We start from the raw sequence: 20378 nt of genomic DNA on the forward strand, positions 1-20378 counted from the left end.
AACTGTTTGTCTATAAACTATATGAGTATATAGTAATAGGGCTAACGTTATAATATTAACCTTAAGTATATTGCGCGTTTTTTTCGCTGGAAGTGACCGCAAAGCTTTCCCAAAAGTACTTTCAAAATGTCTAGATGTATCTTGCGCGTTTTTGTATGCGAACTGACCGCAAAATGTTCCCAAAGGTACCTCAAATCGAGCCTTAGAAAACCTTCAGACGTCTATTGTTTTTATTGTTTCTAACATTCAATGGTCACTCCTAACCCTCGGATTGGTACAGTCACGGTAGACGCGGTCGGAACATGCTTAGAAACATACGAACCAACATATAAATAGCTATCTAACAGGCAGCAGTCACAATGTAAATATCTCCAATGATCCCTTCAGATTCCAAGTTCTAAATTCCGTCTATTATTTCCTAGCATAACACCCAAATCACCTGCGGTAAGCCTATCTACGCCCAGTCGGAGAATTCAGGGCACATGAGGCACACTCGGTTGGAAAACAGCTGTGATTGGATTAGGGGGAGAGAAACCCGAGAGACAAAGGATCTGGCGCATTGAGGAGAGGGTAAATATATAACGTTATACGTAAAACATGCGATATTTGGTCTATAGTTCTGTATCTGTTCTGTCCTGTTCAGTTCCAGGGTTCGCGAGTATTGTTACTGTTACTGAAGGTACGCGGAAGTACACCCGTACTCTGTACTCTGTATATCGTGTATCCAGTACGCGATACACCACACAACATGTGTCCCTGGTAACATTCAGAAGTATAAAAGATCTTTCATTCATATTTACCGTAATGATATCAATAGCTTCACCTCTACCTATCTCCCACTCTCCCTGCAAAGCCAGATAAAAATATTCCTCTCATTCCGGAGTAGCAGTGATGTCATGGCCCTCAGGTCGCGTCAGTGATGTTCAATGACAGATCTGCGCCGATTCACTCGTCCGTGTCGCGTAAAATAGTAAAATAGCCAGATACCATACCGTTCTTGAAACTTGATGCATCTCAGTGTTTCATAAATCGTTCTCGTTGACCATGTTATCGTTACTGTCATTCATCATGATCTTCATTCGTTTGGTCCTCGAGTACACCGCTCAACGGCTCACATTCCAGATAGGCGCAGGAGAATTTCGCCATAGCGGTAGCGCACTCCCAGTCCGTCAGTGCTCTCATCGACATACGGGCCCTGGTGAACATCGACCACACCCTTCGTAGCAAGTGTGAGTACATTCATGAATCCCTGAGTCGCGACAGCGCGCGTCGTGCTGGCAAAAGGAAGGAGAGTTGCGAATGTAGTCTGTGCAGTCTTGGTCGAAATAGTACCAGACAAAATACTACCGGGACTTCCTCCGACGCTTCCTTCATCATCATCAGCGGAACCCTCCAGCTCACTCTTGATGAAATGAAAGAAATTCAAGCTTTCGCGATCAAGCGTCAACGCGGCACGCTTCAGGGCTGTGTTTCGACGCGAAGAGATACTCCCGATAGTCTCGCGGTCTGTTGCAAGCTCGTCTTCCAGATACCGTGTGAGGTCAAGATCGTCGCCGAAATCACCTAGGAGTTCCATGCTGCTGAGTCGTTCCTGTCCGGCGCGGTAGCCATGTCCGGCGAGGGGACTAGCGCTGGTGAAACGGTTTTGTCCTCTGGCTTTTGGACCGATGGAGCCATTGCGGGTTCGAGATGAGAGCTCACTGACACTGCCGTATTGGTATCCGTGGCGGGAGCTCTGGATGGAGGCGGTGATGTTCCATGGCATGTGGGATGGACGATCGTCGAATAGACTGGAAGGCGCATCACGACCCACTTCAACGTCCATGTTGAGACGGTCGATACTCTCACGGCTGAGATGCTTCGCCTCTTCATCTTCTCTAGCGCGGACTCGACGTCCCTGCTCATCTTCCTCGTATTCGTGGGCCCGCTTAAGTCCGTTCTGTTGCGGGTAACCGCCGATGGCATCGAAGAGGTCTTCGCCGGAGTACAGACTGAGAGGATGCAGTTCATTCCACAGTCCTAGTCTGACACCCACGGAGCCTATTCCCTGGCCGAAGACCCAGAACGCGGCGTTCTTCTTGGCTAGTGTTGGTAGCTTGTTCTGCATCTTTTGCTTCATGGCTCGAGCCATGTTCAAGACGTATTCGTCGTTCCACTCCGCCATCGTCGCATTACGAAGCGCTGTGTTTTCATCGATGATGATATTTTTCGGGCGTCGCACCTGTCGAGCTCCCACGGCTGGGATATCAATCTCCTCGGTCTGATCCCGGTTTTCCGCTTCCTGTAGAATGTTTACTCTTCTGGTCTGAATATCGGGGTTAACCATATTGTCATCTCCGGCTAACACCGGGATCTCGGTATCAATTTGCATCTGGAAACGAAAAGTCAGCATCATTTCCTAACCTTCTCACGCCCACAAGGCTGTACTCACCTTATCCCCATCCCAGTCCTGTCCTTGCCCAGGACCATCACCTCCCAAGGGACCGATAGAAGATTTCCGACCTGGTTTGGGAGAACCAAGCTCAACAAGATTTCCATCCTCATCGAACTCGAAATCAGCTTGAAGGAGACCCCGTTCTTCATTCCCCAGCCCCATTCCAGCAATCTGACCGAAAACACCCTTCTTTTGCGCAGAATCATAGATATCATCGAGGCCCATAAGCATCCCCTCTCCGAGCATGTCATCAGACGGCAATTCAATCTGCAAACTTCCCATAGGCGAAACACCGGAGGAGCTATTATTGGGCGATTTCAGCCACAGACCACTGAGCTGGGTTGAAGGGTCTTCGAATGTGCCGTTTAGGATTGAAAGGTCGATATCTAGGCCGGGGAGACCGGTTTCAGGGAGAAACGCTGGGTCATAGGGGAGGATGAGGTTGCTCGGTCTTGGATTTGTTAGTATTTGATAGACATTGATGATATTCCAGCAGGGATCACTCACTTTGTCTGGCCGGCTGTAGGATCGAGTCCGCTTCCTGCTATGATCTTCAGTTTCGAAATCATGTTGTCGTGCATTGTTTGCGTGTCGAAAAGGATGTAGCCGCATTGTTGGCTGTAGACTCGTGAGACGCCGTATCTGTGAGCTTCATTGGTTAGAATACTGACAGTTGAGCCTCAGCACGGGGCAGGTGATCTTACAGCAAGCTTCCCTGCAGTCGTAATGCCATTGGTGCATCGGGGTTAGTGATAACCTTGCAAGCATTGGGGACATCCACTTCCAGAATGGCCTTCCGGTTCAGTCTTCTGGCGATAGAGCGTGAGCCCAGAGTCGCAACGAGCCTGGATGGAGGTTTTGTCAGTCATGGCCATGGTCATGACTGTGTGCAAGCGGGGGTGAGTCTCTTGTACACTTACCAGATTGTGGCAACGCCATGTTCGGGCGATGCGAGGACTAGGAAGGACCAGGTGTCAGTGGTTCTGCCCCGTCCCAGGATCACACCCAATCCGGAGAACTTCAATGAAGGAGGTATCTTACTTTCATGGCTGTAAAACATGGTTGCGCGGTATCGAGGGCTCGATCGACCTCCTGTCTTCGAGTCGGGTGCGACTGGGGGTATTGGTGTTGGATTTCAAGGACGACAGAGAGTGTCTCGCCCTTTGGAACGAAAGATCCTTTCTGAAGATCAGATCGAAGAGAAAGGTATCGGTTGAGCAGCTCGGCGTCGAGTTCGAATGTGCAGGTCAGAGTGGATGGGCAATGCTGCTGACCTGCAGCATGGACGAGAATGGATATGAGAAGGAGAGTAGCCTCGGTGTTAATGAGTGACAGAGATGTTGGGCTACGATGATTGGCATAGAGTGGGATGGAAGGTCGATGGATGAGAAGGGTGTGCAAGCCCCAAATCGAGGGCAGACTTGAGAGATGGCACGCAGCGCACCCCTACATCCTTGGTTTACAATACGGATGTACTGAAGGCAACCTCTTAACATTAAATGAGCAGCATCTGATCGAATCGATCTGCTGATTTCGTGTTTCCCAGTCCATACACCATCAACGGCTTCTAAATTCCATAACCTGACAGGGAGAGGTAGGATAGGGTACGCAAGAAGAACCCCCAGAAAGAACACGGCAACGAAATAAGATACAAACACCTTACTTTTTTCTTGAGGCACAGGCACCGCTTCAAGCCAAACACAAACGAGACCATCCGACAGGGGAGGCATCTGAGAAGTCTAGGGAAGGAGAGACGAATCGAAGACGGGGTAACGAGAAACAAACTCTTTCAGCGCAAGTATAAACGGAACAAAATCCACTATAGAATAGATTCGAAGATAAATAAGAAGCATCCAGAAAAGTCCAACCCAGAGCGATGTATGAGATGTACGCGGGGTATGAGACAAAAGACAAGGACAACACACAAACAACAGTGGTAGCTAACTCGGGCCTAGTTTTGGAGGGACTTAGTCGAGGGGAATACCCTCGTACTCGGAGTAACCCAGAGCCAGGTTCATGTTTTCTGATAGGAGGTTAGTGTCATGTTTGCTAAAAGGGCGACAGGGAAACATACGCAAGCACTGGGTAGCGGCACCCTTCAGCAGGTTGTCGATGGTGGCACAGACAACGACGCGCTCGCCGCTGGAGTGGACGGCGAATCCACCGATCTCGACGCCGTGACGGCCAGCAATGTCCTTGACCAGAGGGGCCTCGCCAACGATCTTGACGAGCTTCTCTCCGGCGTAGCGTTCTTGGTAGAGGTTGCGGATGTCACGGGAGGTCATCTTCTGCTTCAGCGGGATGCTGATGGTGTGCTATGCAAAATATTAGCTATTATTCGTTTCAGTCGGCGGCGGGCGATTTGTCAAAACTTACGGAGATGCCCTGGAACCACACAGCAACGTGAGGGATGAACGCAATGCTGGTGCCCAGCTGCGAGCTGATCTCACGCTCGTGGATGTGGTCAGTCAGACTGTAGGGAATGAGGTTGTTGGTCAGGTACTGCACGTCGTTCTTGGGGCTCGGCTTGGTACCGGCGCCGGAGTAACCAGAGACACCGAAGGTGGTGGGCTGGCCGCCAAGGAACGGAACGAGAGGAGCGATACCAAGCTGGGCGGCAGTGGCATAGCAGCCGGGGTTGGCAATGCGGGTGGCACGGGCGATCTTAGAACGCTCAACCAGCTCAGGGAGACCGTAGGTCCACTTGGGGTCGAATCGGTAGTCCGCGCTCAGGTCAACAATAACATTGCCCTTCTCGGAGCCCTCATCGACAGCGTCGACGAAAGGCTTGCAGATACCGTTGGGAAGAGCCATGACCCAGCAGTCAATGTCGCCGTTGGCGGACATCTTGCGGACATCATCGGGGCTGAGGTTCTCGTAGATGATCTCGCGCTTCTCGTAACCCTGGAGCTTCTTGCCAGCGAGCTCGCGAGAAGAGACGTGGCGAAGATCCATGTTGGGGTGGGCGTTGAGCAGGTTGATCAGAGCCTGGCCGGTATAACCACGGGCACCAATGAGAGCGACCTTGGCGGGCTGGGTGTTGGAGATGTTCTTCTCTCCGAGGGGAGGGTTGGGGTTGGTGGTGGCGTAAGTGCGGACAGCGTTGACAGCAACAGCGGGGCGCTTGGCACGAGACATGCGCAGGGCGTTGGTGGTGGTGGTGGAGAAAGCACGCTTCTGCTCAACAGAAGCACCGCTAGCGCCGAAGCCCTTGCCAATGTGGGTGGCAGCCTGAGCAGCGCGGTGGAGACGCGACTCGAGGTTGATGTCACCGAACATCTGGCGACCGTGTTGGTTGAACTCCTGGACGAGGTGCTTGACCTCCTCGCCGTTCTCGGCACCGTACCAGAACAGAACCTGGCCATCGCGGCTCAGGCTGCCGTCAGCCTTGTCGAAGAACCAGGTCAGGTTCTCGTCGTCCTCCTTGACAGTCCAGGCCAGCTTGGGGAAGTCCTTCTTGATGCTGGCGAAGACATTGTCGGCAACGTTGGTCAGCCAACCGGACTTGGTGATGGTGAAAGTGGCAAGGTGGGCCAACTGGGAGCCGGGCTGAGGGGGAGGACAACACCGAGAGCCTCCATGGGCTCATCGGAGTAGATCTTGAAGTCCTTCTCTTTCATACCCTCCACGTAGCGGTCAACAACGGCGCGGGCATCGAGACCCTCACGGTCACGGACCAGCACGTCCTTGAGAGCCTGCAGGTCCTCAAACTCGGACAAAGAGGTCTTGACGTGGATCTTGTTACCGCGGCGAATCAGGGTACCGGCACCGGAGTCAGTGAAGAGCTCCTTCTGGAGATCGGCGGGGTGGATAATGGCAACGCTGGAAGAACGAGGCAGATCGCTGAGGAGATCCTTCATCTCCTTAATCTTCAGGCGAGTACCGTGGCGCACCCACCACTGGTTCATCAGGTGGTCGTACTCCTCATCGAGATTGATGGCAGAAATCTTCTCACCGGTGTCACCGTTGAAAAGACCGCCCTTCTCAGCGAGGTAGACGATCTTAAGGGGCTGCAGAGAGCGAGCAAGCTCACCCGCAGCCACATCCGCGTTGACGTTCAGCACCTGACCATCGGGGGTCTCAGCCATGGAGGTGAGGATGGGCAGGCAGCCAGCGGCAATAGCAGACTCAATGGGTTTCTTGTCAACGCCATTGATCTTACCGACCAGGTTGTACTTGGGCTTGTCGAGGTAATCAGCGGAGAAAACGCCCGCCGTGATGGGACGAGCACGGATACCGATGCGCTCGAGCTCCTCAACCAGCTTCATGTTCTCCTCCAGGAAGAGCTTGCGAGCCAGTGCCAAAGTCTTACCATCAGTCACGCGGATACCATCCTCGAATTGGGGCTCAACACCGGCAGCCTCCAGCATGCGGTTGAGCTGCGGGCCAGCGCCGTGGACGACGATCGGGTAGAGGCCGACATGGTTGAGGAAAGCGAGAGCGGAGGACAGAGTCTGGAGGTGCTCGGTAATAATGGCACCACCGACCTTGATCACGGCGAATTGCTGTGAGGATACAGAGGTGAAGTGGGACAGGTATTGCTGGACCTCACGCTTGGAGCCAATGTTGCTCAGCAGCTGCACGACAGTGCTGCGGGTGGAAGTCAGGTGAGGGTCAGTCGCGCGAGAGTAGTTGCGAGTCTGGCGAGTGGTCGAAGCCTTGACACCAGTGATGCCAGCTCGGAGAGGAGAGGCAGTCGATGCGGAGAGGGAACGGAGGGGCTTAGTAGAAGCTCTCCGCACAGCGGAGCGAAGGGACATCATCTTGGGCAACCCACATGCGGCAGCCTCAATGGTCTCACAGTCGGTCCCAGGGTGAGGCCCCAAATATAATTGTTAAGAGTAGAGAGGTGGTAAGTGAGTGAAGTGAGTCAAGCGAGATTTTCGAAGATCGGCCGGGCCTCGGAGCGAGATAGGACGGAGAAGGCGGTGGGCCCCTCTACTAGCAGTACTAGCGAGCGATTTATCTTCCCATTTATCACACTCTTACGTTGGCTATTGGTATTTCTTTTGCGTTAAATATTGCACTAATTGCATTAAAGGCGCATATATTGTTCTATTCAATGGCTACGTGTAGGTGAACATCCTATGTACATGTAGTGGCGCCATAGCCGAAGCGAAAATTCTAAATCCTCACAGCAATTCCCTGGATATCAATCTCTTCACAAGCTAGTCTCCGAAAAAGCCCACTTTACCAACCTACTGCGATCGTGAAACGTCATCCGGCTTCGGTTTAGTCTAAGTTATCTGATCCTCTCCCTTCTTCTCACTCGTTACGTTGAGCCATGCTATCCACCTCCTCCACTCTGTCTGGTTCTAGTCTCTGTCTATCTGCGCTTCTTTCCGACGGCACAGTTACGAGGCTGACTCTCAGTGGTCTTTGTTGAGGGAAGGTGGACACTGATGTCTCATGCCAAGGTCTACAGTTGTATTATCTGATTCTTTTTACCCAACGTCGGCTATGGGCTTTCCGAAGAATACGACTGCTAAGCATTTGGTGTATTAAAAACATCAGGCTGGAGAAATGTTGCTGTGTGGGTACAGTAGCTACCTGTACTGTAGACTGTAGGGAGACTGAAACGGTAACGATGCCCTTGCATGAAGAATTGGAGAATTGGAGAACGGCCACGTGGAAATCCCTGACGCTGTTTAGTGACAGTCAAATACATAGCCTTGCATTCTCCACATTCAGCCTGTATTTGCTCTCCCGTATAGCTTAACTGATTACGGAGTATACACTCTAGTATCCTAGATCTACATCTCTCTTCTCCCCATCCAGTTGATAAACATAACATCACGCTAACGAAGATTCATTGCAGCTAGAAACAACCGAATCGCAATGTGATAGACATACTTAAACACGGCATCAAGTATCATTTACATCTTCACCCGTTGACCGGGTCGCAATACCAACCCGTCGGATCAGCACAGAGAAAGTCAAGAGGATGTGGTCATTCAAAACACGCCCAGAAAAAGAGAAAAAATAAACAGCAGGAGGTATTAGCGGCTGTGAAAACGGAAAGGCCCACGGCCCTAGCAACATAAACCCAGTAAAATCAAGATCCCATGTCCAAAGAGAAATCGTCAGGAGCGCGTATTGCGTGGCTTAGTTCTTTTTTCCACCGACGACCACTACGAAATATGTTAGCGTCGAGCTTTCCCATCTTCTCCATTGAGCGCTTACCAGATGGCACGATGATGACGATGAGGAGCACAATCACGCAAATGATCAGACAAACACGCATCTTCATGTCCTTCCACCACATATCCTTGCGCACGCGATTGGCGCCTCGGCGGAAGCCTTGGGCTGAAACGGCCAGGTTGTCGGTTTTGTCCTGAAGGGAGTCCAAGTTCTCACCACGCTGGGAGACCTTGTTGATGTTTTCGCGCATCACACCCACGGTGTCATCGATTTGCTATAGACAGATATCGTCAGTCTCAATCTGGAAATCGATCGACCCAGCCTTCGCATTTCGGCCAAAGCAACACATATGCGCCACCAACAACAGAGCACATATGTGATCGCCCCAAGGCTTATATGTCGCAAAAAGTCGAGGAGCTTTCGGGGAATGGACTCACGGCTTGCAATGCGGCTGTTCGCTGGTTGCCATCCTTCGATGAGACACCAGCGGCTCCGGCAGAGCCAGCGGGGATATAAGGGTCATAGGGTTGTTCAGCGGCGGCCATGATGAGAGTCGTAAAGGGGTTTGAGAAGTCTCAGGTATGCGAGATGTCGAGTTGTCCAGACGGCCTCGCGGGAGGAGCAGGGGTTGTTTTGGTCGACGAGCGAGCGGAGCAGACAGCGCCTAGAGGACAGGAATAGACGTAGATAAGTGGCAGCAGATGAATCCTATTGCGAGTTGATGAATATTGAGATGTAGTGAAGCGGCGAGGGAAGGAAGCGTAGTCTGGAATGAAGCTGACCTAGTGATGGAGAGTTGCCGCTCAATGCCCAGAGTCACGTGGTGTGGCGTCTCACAAAGCGTCGGCTTCCGGGGGAATTCACGGTGTGTGGCATATGTCTTCCGTCTACAGGTATTGTTCTTTTAGACCCATACGATGTTCAATCTAATTCAGTTCCGTGTGATATTCCTTGGTTGACTGGCCAGGGGAAATGAGATTAATCTACCGTAAACAGCCACATAACTTGAGAATCTCTCAACTATTACGGACGATATTTCCTTCTTCAAGGGCTCAGAACTTCTTAAATGCAGGAGCCTTCTCATGGTCTATCGTCTATTGATTATGTGGCTGCCTATTGATGTTAAGAGTCGATAGTGAGTTGCTCGAGGAACCGAGCTATTTTTAGAATGCCCTATTGGGGAAGATGTTCCGGGCCGCGGACCCTTTCTACCGTTGCTGAGGTTCAATATAAAGTCATGGCATCGAAGTATACGTGGACAGAGTGAGCGGGCCAGAAATGGCTCCCGCAGCTATGATTCGTTTCTAGCAGTGGGCTAGACTTTCATGGCTGACAATGGTTTCTACTCTATTCACCCTGCCATCACACTGTTCTCATTCTTGACATAAAATATATGCCCCATCAACAGCTGCCACTGTCTTTCAGCATCTTTCCAAAAATCTTTACTTCCTACCAATCTTGAATAGACCAGACCATAGATATGCCTTGTCCCCGCGAGCGATATTCCAAATCGGTTGGATATGTGCCCTGCCGATTGAGGCGGCCGCAACCAAGTTAATGCTTATTGAAGACTTCGGGTGCTTGTTTGCAAGATACAGCAGATTCAAATACCTGCATTGCACGGCTTACCTAGGATTTTATCTAATCAAGATCTTCTCTCTTACCTTCTCCCAAATCGTTAGCATGGACGACTGTCCTTCGGAGATTCCGCACGTGTCACACTGCACAGAGCTTGTTCTGCTGGATAAGCGTGAACACATTGGGCTATTCGCCCAAAAACGGCCGCAGCGCCGTTCAATGCCCGCTGATAAAAACGCAGAGCATCGTCAACCCTTCCCAGCTCCACGTTTAGAAGGCCAAAGTTTTCAAGTGTGTTCAAAGCAGGAATATACGTCGCAACTAAAGTGGGCCCGAAGGCCTTTTCGTAGCCCCTCAGAGCTCGTTCGTATGCCTTCTCTGCCTCTTGGAGCCGACCTTGGTTCTGATAGAGGTTTCCGAGGTTGTTGACGGTATTTAGCGTGGACGCGTGCTCTCGTCCGAACGCCTGCTCGTAGCCTTCTAGTGCTCGTTCGTATGTCGCCCCCGCCTCTTCGTGCCGGCCTAGATCCGCGTAGAGGAGGCCTAACGAATGTAGAACTCCCAAAGCTTCATCGCCAACATCAATATCTCTCAACATTCTTAGGCATCTGTATGCATGGGCAATAAGCCGCCGCTGTATCAGCCAGAACTCGCGCTGGTCTGGCTTCGGCACACACGCTGCCACACATTTGATCGCTGTCCGGGCCATCTCTCTATCAACCACTTGGTTCAGCATATTAATCATCCACGAATGGACGCATCCGTGCACACGATACCCTCGGGACTCCACACGCTGCGATATAGTAGCCACATCAGCTTCTACAAGCTCATGACTGCACAAAAGTCGCAACGTTCCATGGAATGTGAGCTTATTCTTCGTTAATTCTTCTAGCCACTCCGGCTTTTCTGAGCCACCATCTAGTAGCTCAAACCATAAGTCTTCGTTAGCGAAGTAAGCCCTTGTCGGAGAAGCGTAGCTGCAATTGAACTCTGCTGCTGAATGTACTGGTACGAGACATTCCATGTCGAGTATAATTTTTGATCGTATGATTTTAGTTGTGGAGTCGCTTCATGTAATTGCCGCCATGATTCACGGTACAGCTGGAGATACTCGGTATAGGATACCGAAACTTGCTCTAGATATGCGCCAGCAGTCGCAAGGGCCAAGGGAAGCCCATCAAGCTCTTTTGCAAGATTCACAGCTGCCTTGTCTGCTCTATCTTAGTCATCTGCAATCAATAATATCCAGAAATACTCACCTTGCTTTGAGATATCACGACCAGAGACGGAAGCCAGGATTTCGAGACTATCATTGATATTCTCCAACTTGTTTACGGGAATAACCTGTCCTAGCTTTACCATAGATGACCGCGTGGTCACAACAATGGCACCATGGTCGGTCTCGGGCAGAAAATTGTGAAGATCAAAAGCCCTCATAAGATTTTTCACCTTTATTCCCACATAGACTTGCCTCGATACAGTAGCTTGTGCTGTTCCCCTTATGGTTACTTGACAACGGATAATCATAATAGTCATAGACGACCAACCAGCGACTGTTCGTCGGTTCTTCTAGCCATCGTTTGACAACTTTCACTATCTCGCCTAGGTCCCGGCTCTGCAGGGCACCCACAATGTATGATATAGGCGGGTGATAGTGTAGAATCCACTCAGCTACGCGAGCGTAGCTTTGTTTTAGCGCTGTTTCATCCTTCGCATTCATCCATATTGCCGCTGAGTAGTCGGAACTATGTCGCTTGATATATGCGATTGCTAGCTGCGTCTTGCCAATGCCCTCTATGCCACGCACGATAGCGGTGCGGCGTTTAACAGTTCCTGTAAGGAGCTCTTGCATTTTTCTGAGCTCATTTTTTCTTGCAACAAACTGGCTTACTTCGGATATCTCGGATATATTGAACGGGAGCTCGGAGGTGGTAGGAGTTGGGTTCGGATTTCTAAGCAATACATCAATAAGCTATAAACACGACCTTGCTTCCTCTCTATATCAAAACAGTGAGAAATTTCCCGTTGGGTCTCTTCAATAGACATATAGAAAAGTAATTGCCTCGCATAAGCAGCCGCTACTGCTGCTGCGTAGCCATGCCACTCGTCGTCCTTGTGTGAGTCACAGTAGTCGGAGATGCCTCGGATAACCAAACATGGGAAATCCGTTAGGGCCCCAACGGCTTCCATCTCAAAGCATAGCACCCCATGCTCCTGCGCCAATTCATCTCTCATCTGAGCGTCCTTTATCACCATTTCTCCCGACGCTACTGTACCCCTATGTACGACGACACACGAGTCGTCTTCGTCTACCTGTCGCTCGATCCGCTGATTCTTATCACATCCACCGTCTTGACATGATAGCCCTTCCTGTTGATGTTTATAACCTGGTAGGTAGAGATGATCATTTGCAATGCCAGGAAACTTGAAGCGACGGAGTGGCCGACGGCCAGTTTTGATTCTCTCCACATTCATCCAAATTGGATCATAATCCATCCGTTGACGCCGGACAGCCACCTCTCGTGCAGCGTTAAGGAGGGCTGTTGGCGGAGGTGCGAGGGAACCTTTACGTTCAAAGTGAGACGCCTTTGCCTTTCCGTGGTCGTATTGTATTGCTCCAGAGTGTGTGCCTGTAGGTTCACTAACTACTACATGTCCTAGACGGATCATCCCATGATCTGTCTTGACCGGCACACCACCCCCAATCCCGACTAACAGGGCGTATTTGATGTTTGGGAATGTCATCCTCATTTGGGTGACGACAGTAGCTGCGGAGCAATTTCCCGCCCGAGGAAGACCGGCAATAACGACGTTATGGTTGTTGATGCTGCCGAGGTTGTAAATGTTTGTGTCCCCGCTCAGTTGCGGTACAGCTTCGTGCTCCTCATCCAGCATCTCCATTGCCGCGATCTGTTCCACTTCCAACGGACAGATCCATCCCACACGATAGGAATCGCGGCTCAAACATTTTAGTGGCATGCTCGGGTGCATATTCGTCGCACCTCATCAAGGGAGGTTTGAGGGGAAGGGTCGTGGTCGCAGATCGTTGGTCGTCGAAATCGAAATGTTTTCGACAGGCGGAGGTGGGTGAAATGATGCCTTAAGTAACTAATAAAATCAATTACATGACTCGAATGTGACCATAAAATAGCCTTGTAGTTATCTATTAGCATCTGGACCGAAGAGGCGCAGCACTTAAGCGCCAGCCTAGTGTGTTTAGGGGAGCGATCAGCCAAACAGACACAAACACAAGTCAGTAGAATGCAATCATGACCGACTTTACTGTACCTGGCCAGGCTTTAACAAACTAATGCCGCCAAGCATTTTCATCACGTCCATTGCATCCCGTCACGTACACCATAAACCCCCTGCATATACTCCCTGCGTCATTGGTGATCGAATTGTATTGTTTACGCTGCAGGACGGCCAAACAACATCCGTTCACATAGGATCTTAGCGGGACAAGGCATGTTTACGATCTTGTCCAGTCAAGAACACAAGTTGTTCGTCAAATAACAAGATCAAGGAGATTCCAAAAGACAGTAGCAGAGATTGATAGATTGTACACCATACCTCGAAGAAAATACATACTGTGGTAAGCAAAATACTGTGGACCCCATCGCCAGCCGCAAAAGCCTGGCCCTGTGCTGGGACAGCAGCGGGTCAGTATGAGACATCCAGTGTGATTGGCGAGAGTCGCCCGGGTAAAAGGAGCGCAGGGCACGTAACACGGGTTATAGTCCAAGCTTCTAGTAGCCCAACCGGAGATATTGTAACTTAAAACTCATGCGGCTACGTTCCACCACATTCCTTTGTGCAGCTGGAGTGGAACAGAAATGGCGCCAAAAATGGAACCATAGCAGCTCGAGCTCACTCGCGACATTATTCAAGACGCTGAGCCACACACTCACAGATTGCTACAGTAAAGCTACTCGATGCTATCTGTTTTCAACATATAGCTAGAGGATTAGGAAGCTATCAAAACTACTAAAAGGATTTAAAGTTATGTTAGAATAGGATAAATTATACTATATGTAGATTTAAAAATAGCAATAGGATTCTTAATACCTTAACCCTTCTACTAAAAGTAATTTTATTAATATATAAGGCAAATATCTAATATTATAGCAAATTTTTATGTTTGTACTGTTTAATAAACCTCTATAACCTCGAGGTTAACCTTGCGAGGCTTAGGGTGTCCAATACCTCTCACCTTCAAATTGAGGTCTAAGGTTAGGTTAACGGTGCACTCCTGAGGATTGTGCCGCGGTCTAAGCGTGGCAACGGCCAACTAGAGACGAAGGTTCCCACGTAAGGCGGCAGTTTCAAACCTCTCACTCACCGTCTCATTGTTATATAGAGTACAATTTTCATACTCGGTGATTATTTGAGTTTTTCAGGAACCTGCCAGCTTACAGCCCCCGATGACCCAACTTATCTTTACAGTAAACCATCGGCCGATCCCTCCAAACGGGGACAGATCAATCAAGGAACATGGCCCCTTCGTGGATAGTCTTCAGTCCTAGGATTCCACTAACACCACAGCCTCGGTGCTAGCCATTTCTATTCGCCAAGACCAACGACTGCTTCAGATCCTACTGTCTATATACAGCAAGACTTGCGACGGTATATCTTCCTAAAGAGCAAAAATTGAGATTATTTCTCATCCTCAAAACAGAATACGTATAGCATCACGCTTTGTTCATCACGCTTTGTTCATGCCAGGTTCTTTAACCTAAATCGCCAGATCTATGACTAATTTCTTCTTTCCACTCAATCCCAATGCCCAATCATGAACTCATGGCGGCAATTTCGGGTGTTCCTGGAACCCCAGAGTCTCCAGACCGCTCACAAGGCTGATCTTTTTTTTTCTTTTTGATTTACACACCGTATGCAACTAGATATACATCTCACCGGCTGCATACGTCTGGGCAAAATAAATGCCAAGTCCATGATTAAGGCTAGAGAGCACCCCGTTTCATCCTTCTGTCTATCTCTTTGGCTCAATCTGGCCAACTCGACCACTCACCTTCGTGTATAATCTGACAGCAGACATGACCCCAGTTCTCGGCCCCAAACAGGATGCGCGAATCTTTTATTAGTCCACGCTTCCCCCGTATTTTGCCCGATTGGGAGAATCCCGTTCATTTCATTATGCATGAACACTGCCTAGCTTCCAAGAGCCCCTCTGGCCCCATTCCTCCTTGGCTCTCGGCGTTTTGCAGCTCACCTTTTGCAATCAATTTCATTTTAAGATCTCGTTCGCAGTTGAATTAGTTTGAATCTACTAGGTTATTTATGAGCTCAATTTTCGCATGTTTCAATATTGGCTGTCGCCATGAGATTTCTACCATGCGCCTCTTTATTCTTTCTCATTTCCACACTGGGGCCACAAATGACGCAGGCGTCAATCAACCTCGACTTAAATGATGAAGGTATATCAAACCACAACGCTCCTACCAAATTACACATCCAACTATATCCAGCAACTAACTCCACCACCAAACCAAGACTCCATAAAAGCCGCTGCCAAAACCGCCGCAGCCGGCATGCTGAAATACTACACGGGCAACCAACCAGGCGATGTACCAGGCAACATCCCAGACCCCTACTACTGGTGGGAAGCAGGCGCAATGTTCGGAGCAATGGTGGAATACTGGTACTACACCGGCGACACAAAATGGAACGAAATAACAACCCAAGCCCTCCTCTGGCAAGTAGGCGACGAAAACAACTACATGCCCCAAAACCAAACCCTCTCCCTTGGAAACGACGATCAAATATTCTGGGGCTTCGCCGCCATGTCCGCCGCCGAACTGAAATATCCCGATCCACCCGCTGATCAACCGCAGTGGCTGGAACTCGCTGAGAATACCTTCAATTCGCAGGCAACACGTTGGGACACGGCTACCTGTGGGGGTGGATTGCATTGGCAGGTTTTTGAGTATAATGGTGGGTACTCGTATAAGAACACGATTTCGAATGGTGGGTTCTTTAATGTTGCTGCGCGGTTGGCGCGGTATACTGGGAATGAGACGTTCGTTGAATGGGCGGACAAAGTATGGGATTGGAGTGAGGCTTTGGGGTTGATTAGTGAGGATTATCTTATTCATGATGGCACGGATAGTGTTGGGAATTGTTCTGAGATTAATTCCCTGCAACATGCGTATCTGCCTGCGGTTTATCTGCATGGGGCTGCGAACATGTATAATATTGTGAGTTTGTCCCCATGGTACTTACAGAAGAATTCCCTGCTTACTGGATACTCGCAGACCAACGGCTCGGAAATCTGGAAAACGCGCATAGAAGGCATAGTCAAAGGACTGTCAACCTTCTTCCCAAATGGCAAGGGCATAATGGTCGAACCATGCGAAAGAGGCCAGTGTGATCTAAACTCGAGGTCTTTCAAGTCCTATCTGGCGCGTTTCATGGCTGCAACTATCCCACTGGCCCCATTCACCAATGAAACGTTGTGGCACAAGATCCAAGAATCTTCCAAGGCTGCGGCGGAGCAATGCAATGGACCTGATAACGCTTGTGGGCTGAGATGGACTGAACGTACCAAGTATGATGGTTCTACTGGGATCGGTGAGCAGATGGCGGCACTGGAGATCTTCAAGGCGAATTTGGTGCATACTGTCAAGGCGCCTGTTACGGATAAGACTGGCGGGACTAGTAAAGGCAACTCCGGTGGAGAGAAGGGATCTGGGTCTGGATCTGGATCTGGATCTGGAGCGAGGGAGGATATTCGGACGAGGGAGATTACGACTGCTGATAAAGCTGGTGCTGGTGTTGTTGCTGCGTTGGCTGTTTTGCTGCCTCTTGGAGGTGCCGCTTTTATGGTCATATGGTCATAGCGAATTGTTAAAATTCATTCGATGATTAGTTCGTGCTTGAAGCATGCCGTCTGTATATAAGTTATATTCAGTTCGTTTTTGTCACGACTCTTGATCGTTTGCATGTTATAGCTTGTACTGAATATATATATCTCGGATAGTTAGCGACAAGCAGAAGCGACAAATCTTGCCACATGTTGCTTACGTCCAGAACAAGCATGTAATTAAAAATGCAACCAAAATGATATTTGTTTGTCACGGCCTGCACTGGAAGAGTGATGCCTTGAACTTGAGGCCTTAAATAGTCTAAGTTACCTACTTCTTAGTTTGAGTTCTCAACGTAGCGAATCCATTATTTTTCTTCCTCTTTTACACGTCTCTCAACTCATGGAAGAAATTCATAGAGAGGTTACTGCGGTATCACGAATTGCACCGACTAATCAACAAAACCGTAACCCGCCTCGCTGGTTAGTCTTTCTATCAATGGCACAATTGAACAGCAATTGAGGCTCATTGTCCATGCAGACCTGAAAGCGGGGAAATGTTTCACAGCCTCATCAACTGACATCTTAGGGGCCTGGGCAACTTATGCCGTCTGACGTGATTTGTTTACCTAAGTTAGATTAAAGCATAAGCAGTCCCAAATTGGCCCATTGTTTATAAACCATGTCAATACCAGACTTCAACCCCACCTAAACCCCAAGGACATACTGCACAATGGCCCCCCTGCCAGAAATCGTACTCGTCCACTGCGCCTGGCATACACCAACAAACTACACAAGCTACACAACCGACCTAAAAAAGTAGGCTTCACAGTGCACACCTCACACCTCCCAAGCTGCAATGGCACTCGACCCGCAACAGCGACACTCCCAGAAGACGTCCGCCACGTCCGCAGTGTGGTTCAAGGTCTAGGCGGAAGCCAACAAGCGCGTGATAATGATAATGCACTCGTACGGCGGTCTAGTCGGCATATCCGCAGTCCAAGAGCTAGACCTCCCCACCCGCAAAGCGGCTGGCCAACCAGGCGGCGTAATCCACCTACTGTATCTACATGCTCGTGCCAGGAGCTACAATGTGGACTATTGTGGAAGAAACAGGTGCTGACAAGATGTGGGCGCAGCTCGTTGACGAGGACGAGGATGGAATTTTCTTCCCGCTTGATCCTGGAATGTTGTTTTTTAGTGGACTTGAGAAGTGTGCGTTTGTTGAGGAGGTCGTTTCGACGCTCGTGAGGTTCCCCGTCAAGGCTTTGAGGGAGGGTGCTACGGGTGATGCTTGGAGAAGGGTTCCTGTTACCTTTGGGAAGACGCTTAGGGATCTTGCGGTTCCTGTTGCTGCGCAGGATACTATGTTGGAGAGGGTTCGGGGGGAGGGTGGTGTTGTTAGGGTTAAGGAGTTTGATACGCATCATAGTCCCCGGGTTTCGATGCCGGAGGAGGTTGTGAGGGTTGCTGTGCAGGCCTGCGGGTGATGAGAGGAATCCTGAGTGATATAAAAGCAGTAATTTGGCGCTTAGTTCCAGGACAGATCCAGATTGAATATGTGAATATTTGAATAGATTGATAGAGCCAGATGCGCTTTTCGATTATGAGATATTTAAGAGACACAGCTCAAACGTCGGTAATTGTACAGATATGGCCCCCTTACGAGGTAGATGCAAAGATGAGGGAAGAGGCAAAAACTTATCATACACCCAATAAAATCATGACATACAGCAGACCTATCCAAGGCCTGTGTACTGGATAGCGTGGGAGGTTCGAACTATCGCCACAAACAAAGCAGCAAAGACAGCCGCGGAGCAATCGGATCAACGGCAGGAGTGGCGGAGGGTTGGTATCAGAGAAGGATCAAGATTACAGCGTTATTGAGACAGGCAGAGGCGCAATGGACTCGCGATCATTTTTCACCCAGCATCTCCTTGCGCATCTCCTCCCGTTGTGTCCTCGTTTCCTCCTTTGCCTGTGCGCGTTGAGCCTCGATCGCTGCCCGCTTGTTGTCTAGTTCTTCCTGTGCGGCGTACCAGACTAGAATTAAAGATATACCATTAGTCGGGACTTCTTTAGAGGCATGCCACTACCACCGAGGAGAGGGTCACATACTAGACTTATCCGACTTGGACCAGTGCTTCAGCTTGTTCACGTAGTCGTCGAATTCCTGGGCGCGGCGCTCCCCTGTTCGGCACTGCGCTTCTGCAGATCCGGGTTGTATCGCTTCCTGAGTTCTTCATCGGACGGTCGGATGTATTCAACGAAAGCGGGGCCTCCGACAACCATGAGCAGGCCACTGCATTGAGAGGCGGATGTTAGCGCAAGTTTCTGTGACGGTGCAGGGCATCACTGACCCGGCGACAACCTTGGTCCATAACACAGCGCGAGACATTGTGGGTAATGGGAAGCGCGAAAATTGGTTGCCTATTCCGAGATAGGTACCGGAATTCGGATTGAAAGTCGTGAGATGCCGAGATCATCAACATCATCGCGGATCTCATTTGTTCCCGAGCACCGTGGCGCAGTTGAGGCTAGTTCAGGCTAGTGTGGCGCATATACCACGCTAGTCCATTTTGAGCAGGTGTCCCTTTCCCCCACATTCAAGTGACGTTGAACTTGCAACATGTTCGTTAATTGTCCGAGACAACGTGGACTCTGTCTCTATTCTTATATCTACGATGGGAACTTCTATAGAAACATTTGAATCAATTGAACCATCCGAATATCCGACTATCCGCCAGCCTTGCCCTGGTGGGAACTGGATCTCATTTTGGTTGGATCAGCATAGTAATTTCGTTTCAGATGCCCCATTTGCCCTTGGGAACAGTGGACCAGATGTTGTCACAGTCCCCTGCAAGTGGGTTTGCATTTCAAGGGCCCAGTATCCAGTCAAATCTCCGAGTTCCACAGTCCCTGCAATGTAAACTCCGAAATACAGGTAGAACGTGACGGGAAGACAAAAGTCTGCAGGTCCCCCGATCGTCAGGCACTGGCGGCTATCTAATATACGGCCCTATCATTACGATGATGTAGAGTGCATATAAATCTTCCTGTTAAATGGCGTATTAATAGTGTGAGCAGAACCATCAGAAGTCCCAAAAAATATATAGAACACCAAAGAGCATTAAGGTATGGATAACGGCTGAAGAGATTTGAAGATTGAATACCGGCAGGGAGTGGGTCACTTGGTTTTTTGATTTAAAGTCACCTGCCACCGCCCCTAAACCATTCTGCCCTCCTAACGTATTCGTATTGGTCTCTTTTGATATCCCTTCAGTCCGCCCTACTGTGGCTTCTGACTCTCTCAGGTGCTCAAATCGCGAGCGCACGTGCTGAGTGGCATTGTGATCTGGGTACGAACAATGCGCCGTTATGTGGACACTGCCTCACTGGCTTTGA

General features: G+C 49.8%; 7 protein-coding genes across 7 annotated transcripts; 2 read left to right on the top strand and 5 right to left on the bottom strand.

Annotated features, from left to right (window-relative positions):
• Positions 1–1111: 1111 nt before the first annotated feature.
• N7446_003644 (Rad21/Rec8 N terminal domain protein) lies at positions 1112–3494 on the bottom strand (the record flags this gene model as incomplete). Its single annotated transcript, XM_058512393.1, has 5 exons — positions 1112–2371; positions 2432–2885; positions 2942–3076; positions 3139–3279; positions 3355–3494. The coding sequence occupies 5 exons, from the start codon at positions 3492–3494 to the stop codon at positions 1112–1114; spliced, it is 2130 nt and encodes a 709-aa protein (XP_058373722.1).
• Positions 3495–3994: 500 nt separating this feature from the next.
• On the bottom strand, positions 3995–7197 carry argEF (bifunctional acetylglutamate kinase/N-acetyl-gamma-glutamyl-phosphate reductase; the record flags this gene model as incomplete). Its single annotated transcript, XM_058512394.1, is given in 4 exon segments — positions 3995–4457; positions 4509–4749; positions 4811–5983; positions 5998–7197. The coding sequence occupies 4 exon segments, from the start codon at positions 7195–7197 to the stop codon at positions 4402–4404; spliced, it is 2670 nt and encodes an 889-aa protein (XP_058373723.1). The 3' UTR covers positions 3995–4401.
• A 1342-nt stretch (positions 7198–8539) lies between these two features.
• On the bottom strand, positions 8540–9120 carry N7446_003646 (SNAP receptor SNC2; the record flags this gene model as incomplete). The annotated part of the gene is made up of 3 exons (XM_058512395.1): positions 8540–8565; positions 8618–8849; positions 9013–9120. The coding sequence occupies 3 exons, from the start codon at positions 9118–9120 to the stop codon at positions 8540–8542; spliced, it is 366 nt and encodes a 121-aa protein (XP_058373724.1).
• Positions 9121–10253: 1133 nt separating this feature from the next.
• On the bottom strand, positions 10254–13132 carry N7446_003647 (uncharacterized protein; the record flags this gene model as incomplete). Its single annotated transcript, XM_058512396.1, has 5 exons — positions 10254–11112; positions 11160–11364; positions 11413–11624; positions 11701–12105; positions 12198–13132. 5 exons carry the CDS (start codon positions 13130–13132, stop codon positions 10254–10256), a joined length of 2616 nt encoding a protein of 871 aa, XP_058373725.1.
• A 2416-nt stretch (positions 13133–15548) lies between these two features.
• N7446_003648 (glycoside hydrolase family 76 protein) lies at positions 15549–17010 on the top strand (the record flags this gene model as incomplete). The annotated part of the gene is made up of 3 exons (XM_058512397.1): positions 15549–15588; positions 15665–16368; positions 16426–17010. The coding sequence occupies 3 exons, from the start codon at positions 15549–15551 to the stop codon at positions 17008–17010; spliced, it is 1329 nt and encodes a 442-aa protein (XP_058373726.1).
• Positions 17011–18064: 1054 nt separating this feature from the next.
• On the top strand, positions 18065–18463 carry N7446_003649 (uncharacterized protein; the record flags this gene model as incomplete). The annotated part of the gene is made up of 1 exon (XM_058512398.1): positions 18065–18463. One exon carries the CDS (start codon positions 18065–18067, stop codon positions 18461–18463), a length of 399 nt encoding a protein of 132 aa, XP_058373727.1.
• A 425-nt stretch (positions 18464–18888) lies between these two features.
• Positions 18889–19371, bottom strand: N7446_003650 (uncharacterized protein; the record flags this gene model as incomplete). Its single annotated transcript, XM_058512399.1, is given in 4 exon segments — positions 18889–19016; positions 19092–19163; positions 19175–19275; positions 19334–19371. The coding sequence occupies 4 exon segments, from the start codon at positions 19369–19371 to the stop codon at positions 18889–18891; spliced, it is 339 nt and encodes a 112-aa protein (XP_058373728.1).
• Positions 19372–20378: the final 1007 nt, after the last annotated feature.

This window comes from Penicillium canescens (genome assembly GCF_028828765.1).
Source record: "Penicillium canescens strain IBT 15451 chromosome Unknown utg000003l_segment0_segment0, whole genome shotgun sequence".
NCBI lineage: Eukaryota > Fungi > Ascomycota > Eurotiomycetes > Eurotiales > Aspergillaceae > Penicillium > Penicillium canescens.